Consider the following 18520-nt stretch of genomic DNA (forward strand, 5'->3'; position numbering starts at 1 on the left):
AGGATGCTATAGATACTGCTCCAAGAAAAATACTGTGTTTGAAATTATAAAAAGCCACCAGGAAGGTCTTCATTAAATCCTGTATTACTGCCAAACTCCTGTCTCTGTTGTTTTGAGACTCTAAAATTAATGGCTGTGAAGTGGGAAAAATATGCCAACTTTTTTGACAGAGCTGTTGTGAAGTCTTGATATAGAATAACTTGGTACAAGATGAATGAGATGTTCTAGAGCATTGTATTCAGTGCTCAAAATTTGAATAAATAGCTGATTTCACTTGTTGCCTACTAAATATTTTTGTGAAGCTTTATATGCCACTATAATATTCTGTGCTATCCCTTTATAGGTAGCCAAGGTTTCAAAGGTGTAGTTGGACCACAGGGTGATCCTGGTGTCAAAGGAGATAAAGGTGAAGCTGGTCTCCCAGGAAAACCTGGAACAATGGACACCATGGACATGGTTAGTCTCAAAGGCCAAAAGGGAGATCAAGGAGAAAAAGGTAACTTCAGTCTCGAACTGTGGATAAGCGTAATTAACACTCATACACTCTTAAAAAGCAATGCTTTGAGTTCAGTTGTATATGTTTTATACAACATTTTAAAAAAAAAGATTAAAGAATTTCACGCAGCAAAAGCAAATATTTTTCCAGTATCGTTCAACTCCATAGAAACAAAGATTAATCACAGACAGAAGAGGCTTTGGTTGTATGGAAGAGGTTCAATTTGCTCTTACAAAATCCATTTTACTTATTTTATCAGAAAACTCTTTCAAAAGAAAAGAAAAGAAATTTTAATAGTAGAAACCAGAGCTTGCCAGAAGAGAAAAGCTGTCTTTCATGTAAAACATATAGTGGAAACACTGTTGTGGCCATGAAGGCCAACTGATACTGCAGGAAAAAGTGGGCAGCCATTTTGGCACACATGTTTCTCTGTGACCTGAAGAAATTTCAGGAAAGATGCACTTGTATGCCACTGGTACCAAAAGATCAACTTATGTCAGTTTAGAAACATCTGGAAATATGCAGGAGAAAGGCAATCAGCTTTCTGTTTAGATACTTAATAGTGGTAGAGATATTAGGGTTTTTTAGACAGTGCATTCTTTTTGGATTTTTAGTTTTACTACTACATGGAAATTTAGTTGTTTAAGATCATTCTGCCTCCTGGGTGGGTTTTTTCAAAGAAAAAATAATGTGTATTTTTATATATGTATTTGTCCTTTTTTAATTATGATTTACTTTTTATTACTAAATTCCATAAAAATTTGTAAATAAACGATAACTGTTTTAGTTAAAATAGAAGTGTAGGGCTTAGAAGGGAGCTACCGAGATCAGGTAGCCTTCTATTTCCCTCAGCCAAATCCTTCCGCCTTTCATTGTGTATCATGTTTTCTGAAATAATTATCATTCTTGTTATTCTTTCTGACTTCTCCCCAGTTTGGCTGCATCCTTGTTAGAGTGCACTTTGCTGAAACAAGTGAAGTACTTCAACTCAGGGCCTGCTAGAAAGAAATTTCCCTTTCTTGAAACAACAGCCAACTTAATTTGTGGTCAGCTGTAATCCTTAGTCCTTTACTTCTGAACTGCTGCCTATGCAATCATTTTTCATTTTGTATGCATGCTTTTGACTTACCACCACCACATATGTGGTGTATTGTGCTTTTTCAATTTTATGATATTGATTTTCAACCTTTATTCCAACTCTTCAAAATCCTTCTGCAGTCTAATCCTGTCCTCTTTTCAAAGCCTTTCCAATTTAGTGTCATCTGTACATTTCATCAATATATTCTCTCTCGGGCCCAGAACAGAGCACTTGAGACTCCTTTCCAGTTTGCAGTGAGTCACCAATAACTATACTATATTTGGACTGTGGGAACAGGAGAGTTTTCCTCTGGGTATCTCATATCTCCATGTCCTGACTACTTGTCAGAAGACCTGGGCTCATCTGTCCCAGCTGAGTCTCAGAGAAACCTAGGCATGTGAATAGGCAGAGCCTCCCAGCTTGGACAGCCAGGGACTGCAGGGGAGGGCAGGAGCAAGTGTGGAGTGGATCTGCCTCTAAGCTGAGATGCAGTGTCTGAGAGCGCTTGTGTATTTGATGAGGTTCCCAGCCTATAAAGATTTCATCTAGATTAATTTTTCCTCATTTGTTTCTGATCTTGATATATATGGTGGTATGAAAAGCTTTAAAACAAATCCACATAGGCTGGTTTTCATTACTTTCTTATCTGCTGTTGACCTGTAGGTTGACTGATTGCTAAATAGTTGTATTTCCTTTCCAGAAATAGAAATTAGGCACATTGGATACATGCATATAAAGAAGCCTTTGCTGAGAAATTCAGAAATTCAAATGGTTCATTTCTTTTAGTTTCTAACTTAATCTCTCCAGTACTAATAACGCATGCTTGCAAACTTGTATGCTCTACCTTTTCCTGACCACACAGTCTACAGATTGGCCTGGCTCACACAGCCTGGAAGAGTAGGTTCCAGACAGACCGCAGCCTGAAAATTTGTGCTGCTTTTCTGCCCATCTCATCCTTTTCAACCCAAAGATACTTAGTACCAGCAGAGAAAAATAACCTAGTTATACTCCATAACTTTGCTGATCTGTTAGCTGCCTTTATCTCTCTAGGCATGAATATCACAGTAATGTTTTGTAAAGCTTCTAAAATACAAACCGTGCAGAAAACGTACAGTATTTTTACAGAAGATTGTCATTGACGTTTAATGAAAAAAAATGGTTTTGAAATCTTGGGATGTTTTTAATAAATTCCACTTAAAAACATTCAGTGAGCTATCGTCAGTAACCTATAGTCCTGTACTATATATGCAACACTAACAGAAAGGGTTATGACCAAAAAGCTTGGATTGTAAAGCTGGAGAGAGGCACAACACAGGATAAGAGGTGGAGCCTTGTGGAATGGTGAAGATGCTTTAACATTAGATAGGACTGAGGAAACACAAAATTCTGGCTGTGAACTGGTTCTTCCCACGTACCGTTTTAGACAGCAGAACAGTCAAATCAATCATTTCTGTTAAAACCTGATACTGTCTGGCACTTCTGAAGTAACTCATTAATCTAACTCAAACACATGTTTGTTTGCAATTTCTTTTAAAGATGTAACCTGACTAGTAATTTGCACAGACACCTGTAAAACTGTAATAATTTGCAGCCTTTTCTCAGCACTGGTTTAGTGACTGGACAGTTGTGTTTTACTGAAGTGTGACTCTACTATACAATCTATGAAGCTTGCATTCAGCTATTTCCTTGTTCAGCAGAGAGAAGCAACAGTGATCAAAAATTAGCTAGAAGGATTATTACATGACATTACAGTGAATTTTGATAAAACTGATCTCACTCTGTGTGTTTGCTTGGTGTCTAGGGGACCATGGAGCAACAGGAGAAAAAGGGTTACGCGGGGAGTATGGAGAACCAGGAATTCCAGGAAAGGATGGTGAACCTGGTACTCCAGGACAGCCAGGTATGTCTGAAGCTAGCAACAGAGAGACTGTTCATCAGGTATTTAAAACCTCTTTAACTAATGGGACTCTTAATTTCTCCACTGTCTGTAGGACCAAAAGGTGATCCAGGCCCCCCAGGGTACCCAGGAGATCCAGGAATTCCAGGACAAAAGGGATCAGTTGGTGAAATGGGTTTGCCAGGTACTGATGGCTGGGAATTCCTTACTATTGTTTCCCTCAAGTGAATATAGAACAGAGACCTGTATGGAATATTTATTGGTTGGATCTACTAAACAGTTGCACTGTTTGCAGTGTGTGAACTTTAGGCTTTTGGGACATTTCTTTCTCAAGCCTATTGTGATATACAATAGGATGGTTTCCCAAGTTTTTACATACACAGGCTTTAGCTGGATATGTAGGATTTGTGTATTTGTCACAGGCAGCGGTTTTTCAAATGATACCTGTTTGTCTGTCTCTGCTAGCGTGTGAGCTTAAGAAGCATTAAACTTCTTGTGTATTTTCCCCCTTCTAAAAAGATTGGTAAGTTGCTGCGTGCTGCATGTTAATCACAGACTGTAGTGGTCCGAGCAGAGTGATGGTGTGGAGGGGATTGGTAAAGAATAGAATGGAGAAGAACCTATATCTTCACACGGAAGCTTTGTCTGGAGTCAGATGGCCTTGTGCCTAGCATGTTTAGGAAATCAAAGGTGAAAACTGAAATGATAAAGAGGAACAGAATAATTTGCTACAGCAGAGTCCCTTTGTCACTGCGTTCCTGTTAGAAACTATTCAAATCAATGTAAACTTCTGTTCAAATCATATTTTTAGCAAGAGCTCTGTTTACTCTGAATCCAGGATTACAACCTTTCCTTATGAGGAGAGCTTTTCTATAAAAAGTCCCATTTAGACGGTGAATTTCAAAAGTTAATTTACTAGCTGTTTTAGTGAATTACATTGTTTTCGTAGCTCTGAATAGCTGAGACAACACTGAGAAATGACTATCAACACTGCTAGGGTACCGCTAGTTCTGATACACCCATTTTTCCTTTTCTCTTGCTAGGAACACCCGGAGAAAAGGGTCTGCCAGGAGTACCAGGTTCACCAGGCACACCAGGGTTCCCTGGCCAAAAAGGTGAAAAAGGAGACAAAGGAGCACCAGGTTTTCCTGGAATTGGCTTTCCAGGGTCTCCTGGCGAGAAGGTATTTATACCCCTAAGGATTTAATTGTCTGTCTCTTCCAAGTACTTAATTTGAAAAGATGCTGTTGGCCTTTAAGCTATTTTATTATATTTTCTATTATGTTCACTTAAATACCTGATGAGAAATTTGAAAGCTGTGCATATGCATGGGTTTAAATGCATTCTGTTTGATGTGACCATTATCTCCAGGGTTCGTTCTTACTCTGTCTCTTCAGAATAGGCTAATTTACAGTGCTAGAAATGTCAGAGGGGAAGAACTTTTAAAATACTAAGTAAGTGCGTGCAAAGGGCTTCTTACAGAGTGAATAATAACACCGAAATAGTGTTTCTGTACTTTCACAGAGTTGCTGGAAAGCTGAAACAAACCATTAAATGCTCAGATACTACTGAAAAGAGAACTGTATTGATACTGTCTGTAAAGTTAATTGAATCTCTGATAGTATTCTAATGGATTCTCATTTGTTTCACATTCATTTTCCTAGCTATACAATGGCAATAATCACGAATTTATAAGTAAAATTTGTAAAAATAAAACTTACTAATCTGGTTGTTATCAAACTTGCTGAAGACTTAAAAAAATATTTTTTGAAGATGGTTAAGCGTAATAAGTAAGTTAAGAGGCTAATTTGGAAATGACTTTGTAAAAACTGTCATAAAATGCATAGAAAACTACTCATTTTTGTATGTAGGTATTAAGCAATTGCTAGAAAAGTCAGTAATTCTGATAGTGGAATTTAATGCAAAATTTAATCCTAAATTACTTTGTTTCTAAATGGAAAAAGAATGAAATTCTTTGTAAGTCTGATGGATGAGGGGTGACATCTACCATTGCAAACAGAAAAAGCTGTTTCAGAATTAATGTGTGGATTTTATAATGTGTGCTGCTTCTTCTAGGGAGAACCAGGAAGAACGGGTAGTCCAGGTTTATCTGGAGATAAGGGTGAAAAGGGTAGTGCAGGAATTCCTGGAATGCCCGGTGCCCCAGGTCCCAAAGGATCCCCTGGCATGGCAGGATTTCCAGGCAAGTGTTTATGCTTTAATTAAACAGAAATGGCAGAGGAAAAGTAATGTGAAACTTAAACTAAATATCCCGCATATAAACTCACATCTTCTTGCTTTCTTTAGGGAGCCCTGGCCGCCACGGAGAAAAGGGTGAAAAAGGACTTCCTGGCTTAAGTGGCATTCCAGGTTTAAAAGGAGAACCAGGTAGATAAGAGATATAAAACGCCAAATGCTACTTGAAGTATTTATTGATCACGTCCAGGCACTAGCTAAAACAAATACTGTGGCATTCTACATTCATATTGGCTCATCTATTTCCTGGTACATTTGTTCATTTCATAAGCAAAAATAGACAGTGCTGTTTCCCAGGTAAATCTAAGTCAGTGTAGTGTGGGGCTAAATACCTATTTTGCACTGTTTGTGGAAAAGATTTTAGCACCTTCCACAAGACTGGTGCTATAGCCATTAGTTCGGTTGTTTCTGAGTTCATTTAAAAACAATAAAGTTGATCTATGGGCCCAGACCTGAATCACCACATTAGCATTATTACACAGATGTTAAAGAGGAAATAGAGTAAGGAGGGGAGTGAGTCCATTGCTGCTATGAGTGTAGCATTTTTGAACTTGGAGCCTTGTGTTCTTAGTTTACTGGCTGCAGGACACATCAACTCATTGGACAATGGGCTGTGCTATTTACAAGTCTTTGTTGGAGTTCCTGCACTGTACACTCACTGAGATTCATGATAATTAGCTATATTAAAATCTGTAACACTTGAGCCATGTCTCACGCTGATTTAATTCAGAAGTAGCCTCAGAGAAAAGTCACACTGAAGTCATTGTGCAGTATCTACTTTGTCTCTGTGGAAGCAAAAGAGTGAGTCAAGCTTTTCTTTAGAGGAAGAAAATGTGTAAACAAAAGTCTGACGATTCTTGGGTGAAATGACAATGGCAATGATTTTTCAGGTGAACCTGGTGTTCCGGGTCCTGCTGGTTCCATTGGACAGAAAGGTGAACCAGGTTATGATGGGATTCCAGGTGCAGCTGGTGCCAAGGGTGAACAAGGTACTGTGACTGTCATGTTAATTTTATGGGGTACAAAAATGCAGAGAGGCAGGCTACACAAGAGTAGCTGGTAGAGGGGTGTGCTGGGTTTGGTGTACTTTGGATGGAACCTTAGAAAATAAAGTTAGTGTAGTGTCTTGCAAACTACTGACTATCATCCATCACTGTAAAGCTGATCATTTAGATGAACAACTGTGTTTAATCAGTCTTGAAAGAATTTCTTCCACAAAAGCTGGCAGTACTTTAAAGAGGTGGTGAATTTTGGAATTAAATTCAGTCTGTAGCTTAGCTGTGAAATAATGGAGCAAGCTTTCTTAGGGTATAATTTTCAGTCATACAGGATGCATTGTGCTACATACAATACCAATACACAACAAAGACAGTCTCTGCCCTGTAGAGCTTTTGCATAAAAAAATTATTTAGATTTTATATTTGCTTAATAGAGTTTTGTTCTTTACAGACTAAACTTAAGTACTGTCCCATCTTCTAATTTTTTGCTGCCTCTATATTACAGGTATTCCAGGTAGAGGAATTCCAGGATTTCCCGGTGCAAAGGGAGATAAAGGTAAAACACCTCTTTAAACAAGCAGCAAACGTCCCTCCCAACAGACTATAACCGTAATTCTGTAAATCAGAAATACTTTATACTTCAATCTTTTACATGCTATACCTTTTCAGAGTAGGCAGAAACTCTGAGAGGCTCAAATACTAATTTCTGTTACAGTGGCAGCATCTTGGACATGAGTTAGATATGCCCTAAAATAGGTAATTATTCATAGTGTGGAATTTATTGCAAGCTGTGCTGTGATGAGGTAATATAAATAACTCCTGTATTTGTGTGCTGTGCTTTTGACTCCAATTATTTTTGTTTTCCTACTAATTCTGCAAGAATCAAAATCTAGTGAGGCTCTGTTCACCAAACAGCTAAGCATAATAGTTTCATGGCCAGGATACTGCAGTGATTTTTTTACCCAAGTCTGTTGTGCAGCCCAGATGTAATTTTATTCATTGCTAAAATAGTTACTCTGTATAGCTCAGCAGAGCATGTCTAAGCTATGCAGAGGAGCGTGGTGCAGAGGTGCAAAAGACAGCAGAGACCTGATGAGATCTTACTGAAAATTGTTATTGCCTGGACTCAGGACTTACTAGCTCGGGTACAGGCACATAGCTATCACAATTTCAAGACCACTTGTGGTCTTGGCTAAAGTGCATCACTACACTGTGCTGTGAGAATGGCTTGATTGGCTTGAGTCAGTGCTTGTTTAAAGTGTTTGTAATGCACCATGCTCCATTTTATTAAATAAGTATGTCCTAGACAATAGATTGCAATAGATACAGTAGTGAAGAGATATCAAAGTGCTGCTGATAAACAAAAGTGGATGCAGTTAAAGGCTTTTCAATTTTAAACTTTCAGAAAACAGAAAAGATTCAACTAGTTCGTGTATGAAATTAACATGACATGATAGATTTTGAAAAACTTACATAGCTTAAAATGCCTGACCTCACTCATTCATTCTATAAATACAGGAAATTTGTGTGGACAATCAAAAATGAGAAACCAGGCTTTTAGAATATGTTTTATTTACCATCTTAGAGTAATTAACGGTCATTAATTGCTGCGAAAGCCCTAACGTTAGAGAACTTATTCCAATAAGCAAATTTTCCAATCATAGCTTAGTAAGGTATGTAGAATGCTAGATTATGAGAGCATTTTTCTCACCTCACCCATCTCTCTCATTTTATCAGCACAGCTCATTTAAAAATATCTGATTTTAGAGTAAATAGATATCCAACTGACATAGTTTGTGTTCCAAATATTTTGTAGTTCCAAAAAGTCTAGGATTTAAAGACCCTCTTCTGCTTAGGCAAAGAGCCAAGGATAGTGTTCTTTACACATTTTCTCTTTATTATTGTACTTACACCAGCTAATCTATATACTTTTTTGCTCAATCATGATCTAAAATTTGACCGATATTTGTGCAAGCCTGAAGGTAAGTACTAAGTGTCTAAATCTAGATCTTAATAAAAAACATATTCCATTTTTCTCCAGGAGCAAGTCCTTTTATGCTTAGTCAAGCAAAACATCCATTACTCAGCTGTGACAATAATAATTGTAATGGAGTAAGGCTTTAGGGGGTTTATATTCTTTCTGTAAAGACTCATACAGAGATGCTGAATGTTCATCTGTTTCTAGAGTGATTTAAAATAGTCCAGTGATCAGTTTAGCTAAGAAAAGATATGTCAGTTTAACTACTCTTTTCCTCATACTTTATGCCATGTGGAGAATAATACAGTTTTCCTAAAGTTTTGCACTTTTATACAAAGGTATAAAGGCAAGGTTCTTAAGGAATAAAGCTTACTGTGAGTAGATAATAAGGCAGAAGGTTTCAGTGATTGTGATTCTTTCTCTAATCGTGTTTTGGGGGTTGTTTCAAATCTTAGGTGCGAAAGGTGATGTGGGTTTTCCAGGATCCCCAGGAAGTCCGGGGATCCCAGGCCTGAAAGGAGAACCAGGATATGCTGGTCCACCAGGTCCTAAGGGAAGCCAAGGTCTTCCTGGGCTACCAGGAAGTGCAATTGAGGGCCCTAAAGGAGACAGAGGACCCCAAGGCCAACCTGGTCTTCCAGGTAATTCTTTATCTTTAGTATTAATGTACTGCTGTTAAGCAAAGCTCACCTAATTAATTAATGATTAATCAGTATTGCATATTCTTGTTTATCCTCTTCTCACAGGTCATAGCTTCCCTTCATAGGCAGTTTGGTGTTATGTCCTAGGAGAGGCTGATTTTATGTCCTCAGGCAGTTGGTTTTGTCCAGAAATCTTTCTGATGTTGAGAAGTTTGCCTCCCATTTCCATCTTTCCCTCTGGACTTTATTTACTGTTGTGAGGCAGCCATGGCTGTATGTTCTTATGTCCTGGAGTGTTAGTGTGTTTAAAAATGGCCCAGTGTGGCCGTACCTTGGCAGTGGCCCTGTGCTAGAGGTTAAGGAGGGGAGCAGAGCAGAGCTGCAATATGTCTTTAGTATGTTTATACCTGAGAACATACCGTCTTGTTTGTTCTGCACATAAAGAGAACTCTCCGCTATTTTCCATCAGTCACAGGCTGATAAATGGTAGGATGGGGAGTCATATGGACCTCCCTGCAACAGATTCCTCTGCTTATTTTCTTGAAATGTTGTTACAATAATTACTTTGGTTCTGCCTACCTGTAGATTGAGCCAGCTTGTTCTCCATCAGGTACTGCTCTGAACACATTTTGCCACTAAATAATGTCTTCTTCTGGCTTGCAGGTTTACCAGGTCCAACAGGGCCACCAGGACCCCCAGGACTGAAAGGGGCCAAAGGAGAGCAGGGGAGCAATGGTTGGCCTGGGACTCCTGGCAGTCCAGGAGTCAAAGGTGATCCAGGTTTCCAGGGACTGCCAGTAAGTTACTTTTAGTACCCTCCAGATATGCTGAAAGTTGGTTCTTGTAATTAATGGATGTATTAATCATAGATATTTCTTGTTCAAAATAATGATACTTTATGCTCAAAGTGCCTTTGGACTCACTGCTGACGATGTCAAGTCAGTCTGAAAACATTTAAGTTCTCTCCTTCTAAAGGCTTCCCGGTAAGCTAATGAACTTATTAGAAATTTATAGATAGTGAGTGGTAGCATACAACACCCAGAATATAATAATTTAGAGTGTATTAACAGTACAAGATGGCTGCAGCACATCCATAAATCCTACAAATGCATTAGTAGTTAATTTTAAAGGTTGCATATTTCATGATAAATTGCCTTTTGAAAATATCTGAATTGTTTGGTTTTGTTATGAAAACTTCCAAATAAAGTGCACTTTCAGTACTGTAAGTGATGAAATATAGCTGCTGATTTAGAAATACAAACAGGCAATGATATTAGTACTTTGTGGTCATATATTATTCATTTTCCCTGGTCTAAACCAGTCCCTTTTCTGTGTATTAGGGAGAATGAAGCAGAATAAGACAGTCACCCAGAATAGTTGGTCTTCTATACTCTTCCTCTTGGAGTGTCCGCTGCCTTCTTCCACACTGAAAAATACAGTCTATATTTTAACTATTCCTCTTTCCTACTAAGAAAATAATAAAAATAAAGAATTATTAATAATAATTGTGATTATGATGATGATAATTTTGGAAGAAGGAATAGGAAAGTAGGTGGATATGACTCAACAATTCCTAGTGTACAAAAGGAAGACTCGGGAATAGGGTCCTGATGTGAAAAAGCAGGATACTGATAGTGGACGTAAAAGGTCCACATTATTCTCGATAATGCAAAGATCTACTGTATCCTTTTGTGCATCCAGGATTCACTTCACAGAGACATTCAGGATTTGCTTCACTGTTCTGACACCAAATCTTGGCTATGCCTTTTTATCTTTGAGATCACACCATACCAGCTTGAAGGAAGTGAATTTCAAAATAATATTCTTATTTTAAGAATTTGCAGTACTTCTGCATAGCGCTAAATTTCTGTACCCCAGGAAATTCTAAAGCTCTTTACAGGCTGATATTCCAGTCCAAGACTGTTTGTTTATCAAGAATGGGAGATGCCAAAGGATTTTGATTCTGTGCCTTAAGCCACAATGCATGGTATTGGGTTGTTAACTCAGTGTGAAATGCTCCAGTGAGAGTTATTTCAATAGATTTCTGGTGGCACATACTAAGATGGGTTTCTAATGTCTTTATCCTCCCCATTGTGACAGGCTCCTGCCCTGATTACGGCTCAATTGCTCATAGAGGTTGCCAGGTATATGGTAACCTATATCAGAAAGAAGATTTTGTTACAAGATGGGTGACACAGCCTGTCCAAAAATCATATCCAAAAGAAGTGAATGAGGAGATTAGACTGTGAAACACAAATGGGTTTTTCTGTGCATTTTAACATTGAAATGAGAAAAGAACCATTTTCATTTTCACAAACTGAAATAGTTTTGTTTTGTTTGGAAAAGAACCAAAGCAAAACATTGTTTGCCAAGCTATATCTGATGAGGAAGAAAAAAAGAAAAGTTTAAGAAACTGCATACTGTTGTGGAAAAAGTATTTTGATGGAAAGCTTCCATGAAACTCTTCTTATGAATACTTCTGTTTTATAATTATAACCTAAAAATATTTTAAAAAGCCTCTTTTAAAGAGGTCATCTGACATGTGACTGTCTTCTGAATGAATGTTAACCCTCCTGTTATGTGTTACAGGAGTTCACATCATGATACAAAAAGATGGCCGTTTCTTTAAACAGTTCTGCATACTGTGACTATATGACTGAAGGAAACCAGGGAACCTTACTTCATTAATGCCTCCCTTACCACTCCGAGGGCAGCGCTTCTTTTGTTTAACTTTGGAAGCCTCACTGCTGACATCCATTTTTGAACTAGTCATCTCTTCTCCCTTTATAGTCCGTGGAAAGAATCAGACGTTTGTAGGGAGCCATTCTTCTCACCTTCATATAAACATCTAACTTATGTCAAATGAAAAATCAGTTCTGTGTGTATCTATTCTGTTGCTCTGCAAATATGATAAGATTAATCCTACCACTAGTATTATTTTTCATTGAGTACTGGATTCACATCTCCCGCCTCTGCTCAACACGTTAATTAGCAAAGGGGTTTTGTTTCTTTCCTCCACCTGTGTTCCACATTTTATTATACTGGGGACTATCACTGCCATATTCCTTAAGCCAGGGCAAATCTCTAAACTATACTTAACAAGCTTTTTGCAGATGATCTGCAACAGACAAAAGAAGAACAGAAAATTGGCAGTCCTTTGAATGACTATTCACAGCGTCTTTTGAAAAGTGGGCTTGTTTTTCCTTGAAGTGAGGCTACAATGAACTTGTGACCATTAATTTCAGGGGAGCAGTTTATAATAGTGAAGGCAGAAGGAGGAGTTCATGTTGTGTTTGAAGCGTTTAAATCCTTGAGTATTTTAGCCCTGTTGAAAAGTAAAAATCTTCAGAAAATTATAAATTGTTGAGCACATTTGATTTCATTCCATATGCGAATGTAGAAGTTTTCAAGTCTACTGTGGTCTAGAGTTACCCCATTTGATTATCTAAGTAGCCACCGTCTGCTGGGTCTGCACTGAAATTATTATTTGCTTAGATTTCTGCTTAGTGATGGTTTTCATAACAGCATGGTCTATGGCTATACTTTTAATTAGCTATACTGTTAGTGAGACCTTATTCTATGATAGTATCTTTGTAAAGCAATAAATAGTTGAGTAAGAATAAGGTGTTATGCTTGTTCTTGTAAGAGAAGTTTCTTATCTAATCATGGTAGAGAGTAACCATTCCTTAAACTTTATGGCTTTTCTCTCATTTTAATTTTTTTTCATAGGTTTTTAAGAAATACACAGCCTATTTGTGAGTTGTATCATAATAGTGTAAGATAACTATACTTCACATTTTCTTTCATACAGGGTAGTCCTGGTTCACCAGGAGATACTGGTCCTAAGGGTGATCTGGGACCACCAGGAGTTCCAGGTATTCCAGGTGAGAAGAAAATTTACCATATTCCTAAGAAGTATGCAAAGATGTCTCTTTCATATCCTTCCTCTCTCAAAGAAGATGCTTAAAGAATGTTGACTCTATGTTACAAATTATTGAAACAGGACACTGAAAGCTGCATCAAAAAGCACACAAAAGCATTGAGATTTTTCTCGGGGTTTTTTGCCTTTTGCCTGTTGTCTTGCTTTGCTACTTTCAAGTGTGCACTTGCTTTAAAAGGTGGATGTAAAATCAATGGTTTAGACATTACCAGTTAAGAATCTTCAAGATTTTCTTGAGAATTGGAGAGGCAAATGTTACAGCTGTATTTGGGAAAATCCAGTCTTAGTATGTCTCCATTGCTGACCATATTGCTGCTACTGTCACCATCACATACATGAAAACACCACCTGTATAAAAAACGTTTATTAATAAAAAAACTAATTCTTGTAATTTCGAGAAATATATTATTAACTAAAGTAAGATAAGCCTGTTTCCAGTCTTCATTTCTTTGGTGGCTTAGTGCTGTTGTTTTTATCTTGTTCTGGCAAACAGGTAAAAAGTACTTGTGTGAATAAAGTCATGGCCCTTACCTGATCATGGGGTCATACATGATTATTCTGCACATATCCTTCCAAATCAATTAATTTTTATGTAAATATTTCCTTTGACTCCAGGTCCAAAAGGATCTCCTGGCTTCCCAGGCCTTAAGGGTGAGCGAGGTGACCAAGGTCTTCCTGGATCTAAAGGTACAATATAAAGCCTTGCTTTTCTTCCCAGATGTTGTTGTTAAAATGGTCATTTGTAACTAATTAATGGGTATCTCCCTCCCCCTTTTATTCAACGCAAACAGGTAGAATATGAAACCAGATATCATGATATCAGCATCTGAATGGTCAGATTAGATTGAAGTATTGCATAGAAAGTGAATGTATTTATCGCCTGCTCTGAAAAATCAATACTGAGGTTTTGTTATTATTAGAATCTTTAATTGGTGTCCTAGAACCATAGAATCATAGAATGGTTTGGGCTGGAAGAGACCTTTAGAGATCATCTAGTCCAATCCCCCTGCCATGGGCAGGGATATCATTCACTACATCAGGTTGCTCAAAACCCCATCCAACCTAACCTTGAAGATTTCAAGTGATGGGGCATCCACAAATTCTCTGTCCCAGTGTCTCACCACCCTCACTGTAAAAAAAACCACATTATTCCTTAAGTCCAAGCTAATTCTACCCTTTTTATGTTTAAAATCATTGCCCTTTGCCCTGTCACTCCAAACCCTGGTAAGAAGTCTCTCTCTATCTTGCTTATAAGCCCCCTTTATGTATTGAAAGGCCGCAATAAAGTCTCCCCAGAGCATTCTCTTCTCCAGGCTGAGCAAGTCCAACTCTCTCAGCCTTTCTTTACAGGAGAGGTGTTCAGGCCTCTGACCATTTTCCATTTTCATGGCTCTCCTCTGGACCTCCTCCATCAGGTCTTTGTCTTTCTTGTACTAGGGACCCCAGAGCTGCATACAGTACTCCAGGTGGGGTCTCATGAGAGCAGACTAGAGGGGGAGAATCACCTCCCTCCACTTGCTGGCCGTGCTTATTTTCATGTAGCCTAGAATACAGTCGTCTTTCTGGCCTGAGAGCACACATTGATGGCTGATACCCAATTTTTTGTCTACCTGTATCCCCAAATCCTTCTCAGGGCTGCTTTCAATCCATTCATCCCCCAGTCTGTACTGATATTGGGGATTCCCCCAACACAGGTGCAGGACCTCGCACTTGGTGTTGTGGAACTTCGTAAGGTTCACATTAGCCCACTTCTCAAGCATGTCAAGGTCCCTCTGGATGGCATCCCTTCCCTCTAGCGTATTAACTACACCATGCAACTGGGGTCACCCGCAACCTTGCTGAGGGAACCCCATGCAGCCTAAGGTCTGGACAGCTATTTCAGTCCTTGGGAGGTCTGTTTGGGTGGAGATATCAGCGAAGATAGTCTGTAGTGCTTCTGTTTGGGTTTTGGCCATAGCCTTGTAGTTGCAGTGTTGGACACCATTTTCTTTCAGCCGGTCACAATCTCCTTACAGTTCTTAGAAAAAGAGTCCACTTTAAGAATGGTAATTCTTTTGAAAGATGTCATCCTTCTAATAATAATTCCATGGAGACCTCTGGGTTGGCTTGCAGAGCCATCAGTTGGTTGGTGTGACTGTCGGGGCTGCAGCCTCAGCCTGCCGGCGAGCAAAGCAGGCAGCCGCCCGGTGACGGGCAGTGTGCAGCTCTTCTGAGCAAACCGCTGCGCAAACTGCCAATGCCACCCCCAAGAGATGGCACTCCCTGTTTGCCCGCGCTGGTTGCATTGCTTCTGGTCAGAGCTACATCTGTGGGGCTGCTCTGTTCTGTCTGGGGAGAGATGAGAATGTGGGAGGTAGCAATATGGTTTTCAGCAGCAGCCTGTGCAGCTACTTAGGTGTTACCAGAAGTTTCTAAGTGGCAGAGGCCCAGCTCAGGCTGTTTCCCCCATTGTCCCTTGAACACCATTGTCTTCTACCCTCAGACAACTTCAGGTTTGGCTTCTTAACAGGTATGGCTCTACTCAGTGCACATGAGAAGTCCTGGACACATTGATGACTTGTAGGTATAGGCTCTGTTCTCCAACTACATAAATGGCAATACAAAGTAACACTGTTTTCTCACTTCCTTATTGTGCAATACTACATACATGCTGACTTCCTTTGTTAACATTGGCAGGTTTACAAGGCCCACCAGGCCCACCAGGTGCTTTTCAGCTTGTTAAAGGGGATCCTGGCTTACCTGGCCCTGTAGGACCGGTTGGTCTCAAAGGTTTCCCAGGACTTCCAGGTCCCAAAGGACAGCAAGGTGAGACTTTCTAACTTACCAGTACAAATCCATTTTAAGTAATGTAAAAAGAGGCCAATGGTAGGCTAGACATTGGAAGATTTTTTGTATAATATTATCCAGCTTTTAATAGCCACTTAAATTGTGATGAGGAAGAGAGTCCTTTTTGAAGCTCATCCAGAGGAGTCCCAGAAATAGATGCCTTCCTAGTAATTTTTTTATATGCTCTCACTCTGCAGTCATCAGTATCTGAGATTAACTTTAAGCAGAATGACTGCAACACAGTGCTCATCCTTTCCCCAGAATGTATTTGTTGAGGTACCTTCTTTTTTCAGTGTTGAATCCAAACTTAATTACTGTGTGTGTCTGGGAGAAGACAAGCATGAGGAAAAACACCTTAACCTTGGAGTGGAAAGTGCTTCCTCGGGAAGCTTGTTCCACAGTCCTAGATTTCATCTCTTAGTCCAGATATTGCAATTTTTAGAAAGAAAATGTGAACTAAAAAAAATTAACACATTAGGGAATAAGGGAATGGAGCAAAAAGTAAGACAAATAGAATGCTGGCACAAGGACACATGTCCTTCACAATGACAGCACATGGAGAGTGGGAGCTCAGAGGTATTCTTAAGCTATTAATATTCTAAGGGAAAGCTTTGTTCCTGATTGTTTTATGAGAAGATGATGGGGTATTATGGTGGAATATAATTGAAGTAATTGATACGGAAGTTTGCTTTTGAAGGTGGGGTTGCAATTCTGCAGCTGCTAACCATTAGCATATAGCTGTGAAATAATCTCAGCAACTGAACACAGCATTGGTTTGCTTGTATGGGATATGTTGCTGTTTTCTAGCAGTCAGTTCAATACATGAACACAGTATTGCTTTCTGAGAGATCAGGAAAAGGACAGCTGTGACAATCTGAAGCTTCGGATATGCCACAGGACATGATATGGTGTTAACTTCTTTTTCCCAAAGTCAGAGTTGCTGAGTTTATGTACTCAGTATAAATACAATCAGACTCAAAGCATCCCTAGAAATTGATAAAAGGAAGACATAGCATATGTCTGAAAACCTGTTTGGGAAGCAGCTAGGAGAATGCTGATTTTCCCACTGTTCATGACCTTACTTTTTGTGGTCTGTTTTTGATTGAGTCATATGATAAGCAGAGAGGGAGGAGATTGCTGCCTTTCCTTTTCATAGTCCAGACAAATACTAGTTATTTTAGAAGTACGCCTTCTGCTTACTTCTTTGTTCTTCTCTACTATAATCACTTGACTTGCAGTAACCCATGTATGTGCTTTAGATATTGAAATATACACACTGAATCCGCATGAATTTAGCTTATGCTGAGGTGTGCCTGTGCTGTACTGTATTAAAAGCCAGTAAGTCAGAGCTAACATGAGGTATTATCCGGTAATAACTAGTCCTTGCTTTTCAACAGGGGTGACAGGACCTTCAGGTGTACCTGGACCACCTGGTAGTCCAGGGTTTGATGGTAAACCTGGGCAAAAAGGAGAAGCTGGTCCTTATGGTCCCCCAGGTAAGCCCATGAGTTCTTCAAAGACCTGGTTCTTTCATAGAAAATTAACATAGGAGATCAGGTGTCAATATATCTATTTTCACTTCTTTAGTTATGTAGGCAGAGTACTGCTGTTTGTAGAGATGAAAAAAACCTCTCTGTATTGTAGGGCCCAGAGGATTCCCTGGTCCACCTGGCCCTGAAGGTTTGCCTGGGGCTATGGGCCCACCAGGTGCACCGTCTGTTGCTCATGGCTTCCTTGTTACTAGACACAGTCAAACCACCGAAGAACCATCGTGTCCATTTGGAACAAGGCTGATTTACCATGGCTACTCCTTACTTTATGTACAAGGGAATGAAAGAGCACATGGCCAAGATCTGGGTAAGCAGAGACCAAATTAGAATTCAAATAGAACTCATTACAAACCAAATGTTTCTTTCATTTGTAGAACTGTATTGAACAAACCTGTGTAATTATTCTTGGCTAGCTGGTTGGTACAAATACAACCTTTTAGGCTGGTACAAATAATGGTTTGGTGTATAGTGGAAACTGTGTCCGTTTAGTTTTTATTTAAGAAAGTTTTTATCAAAGCCTTTGACATGGTCCATCCATAGTACCTTTGTAGTCATAGTAGCAAGTTATGGACTGCCTAAGTAGATGATAAGGTGAGTGGGAAATTGGTGCGTCCATCAAGCTCAGAGAGATGTGATCAGATGTACAAAGTCTGAGTGGTGGTTGTTGATCAGTGATGTCACTCAGGAATTAGTACTGGGTCAATACTATTTAATGAATTTATTTATGACTTGGATGATGGGATAGAGTGCACTCTCAGCAAGGCTGTGGGTAATGCCAAACTGGAAGGGATGGTTGATTCACTAGTGAACGCAGCTGCCATTCAGAGGGACTTGGCCAAGCTGGAGAAAAGGACTGAGAA

General features: G+C 39.2%; 1 protein-coding gene across 1 annotated transcript in view; it reads left to right on the plus strand.

Moving 5' to 3' along the window:
- The window catches only part of COL4A1 (collagen type IV alpha 1 chain), a 124693-nt gene that overhangs the window by 97641 nt on the left and 8532 nt on the right, over positions 1-18520 (plus strand). The window contains exons 34-48 of the mRNA XM_055801375.1: positions 344-496; positions 3376-3474; positions 3566-3655; positions 4515-4654; positions 5548-5678; positions 5783-5859; positions 6618-6716; positions 7231-7281; positions 9159-9344; positions 10008-10141; positions 13156-13228; positions 13900-13971; positions 15961-16089; positions 17508-17606; positions 17755-17967. Coding sequence (XP_055657350.1) covers positions 344-496; positions 3376-3474; positions 3566-3655; positions 4515-4654; positions 5548-5678; positions 5783-5859; positions 6618-6716; positions 7231-7281; positions 9159-9344; positions 10008-10141; positions 13156-13228; positions 13900-13971; positions 15961-16089; positions 17508-17606; positions 17755-17967 — 1746 coding nt within the window. The remainder of the gene's footprint in view (positions 1-343; positions 497-3375; positions 3475-3565; positions 3656-4514; positions 4655-5547; positions 5679-5782; positions 5860-6617; positions 6717-7230; positions 7282-9158; positions 9345-10007; positions 10142-13155; positions 13229-13899; positions 13972-15960; positions 16090-17507; positions 17607-17754; positions 17968-18520) is intronic.

The sequence above is a fragment of the Falco peregrinus genome, chromosome 4, assembly GCF_023634155.1.
Source record: "Falco peregrinus isolate bFalPer1 chromosome 4, bFalPer1.pri, whole genome shotgun sequence".
Classification (NCBI taxonomy): Eukaryota; Metazoa; Chordata; class Aves; order Falconiformes; family Falconidae; genus Falco; species Falco peregrinus.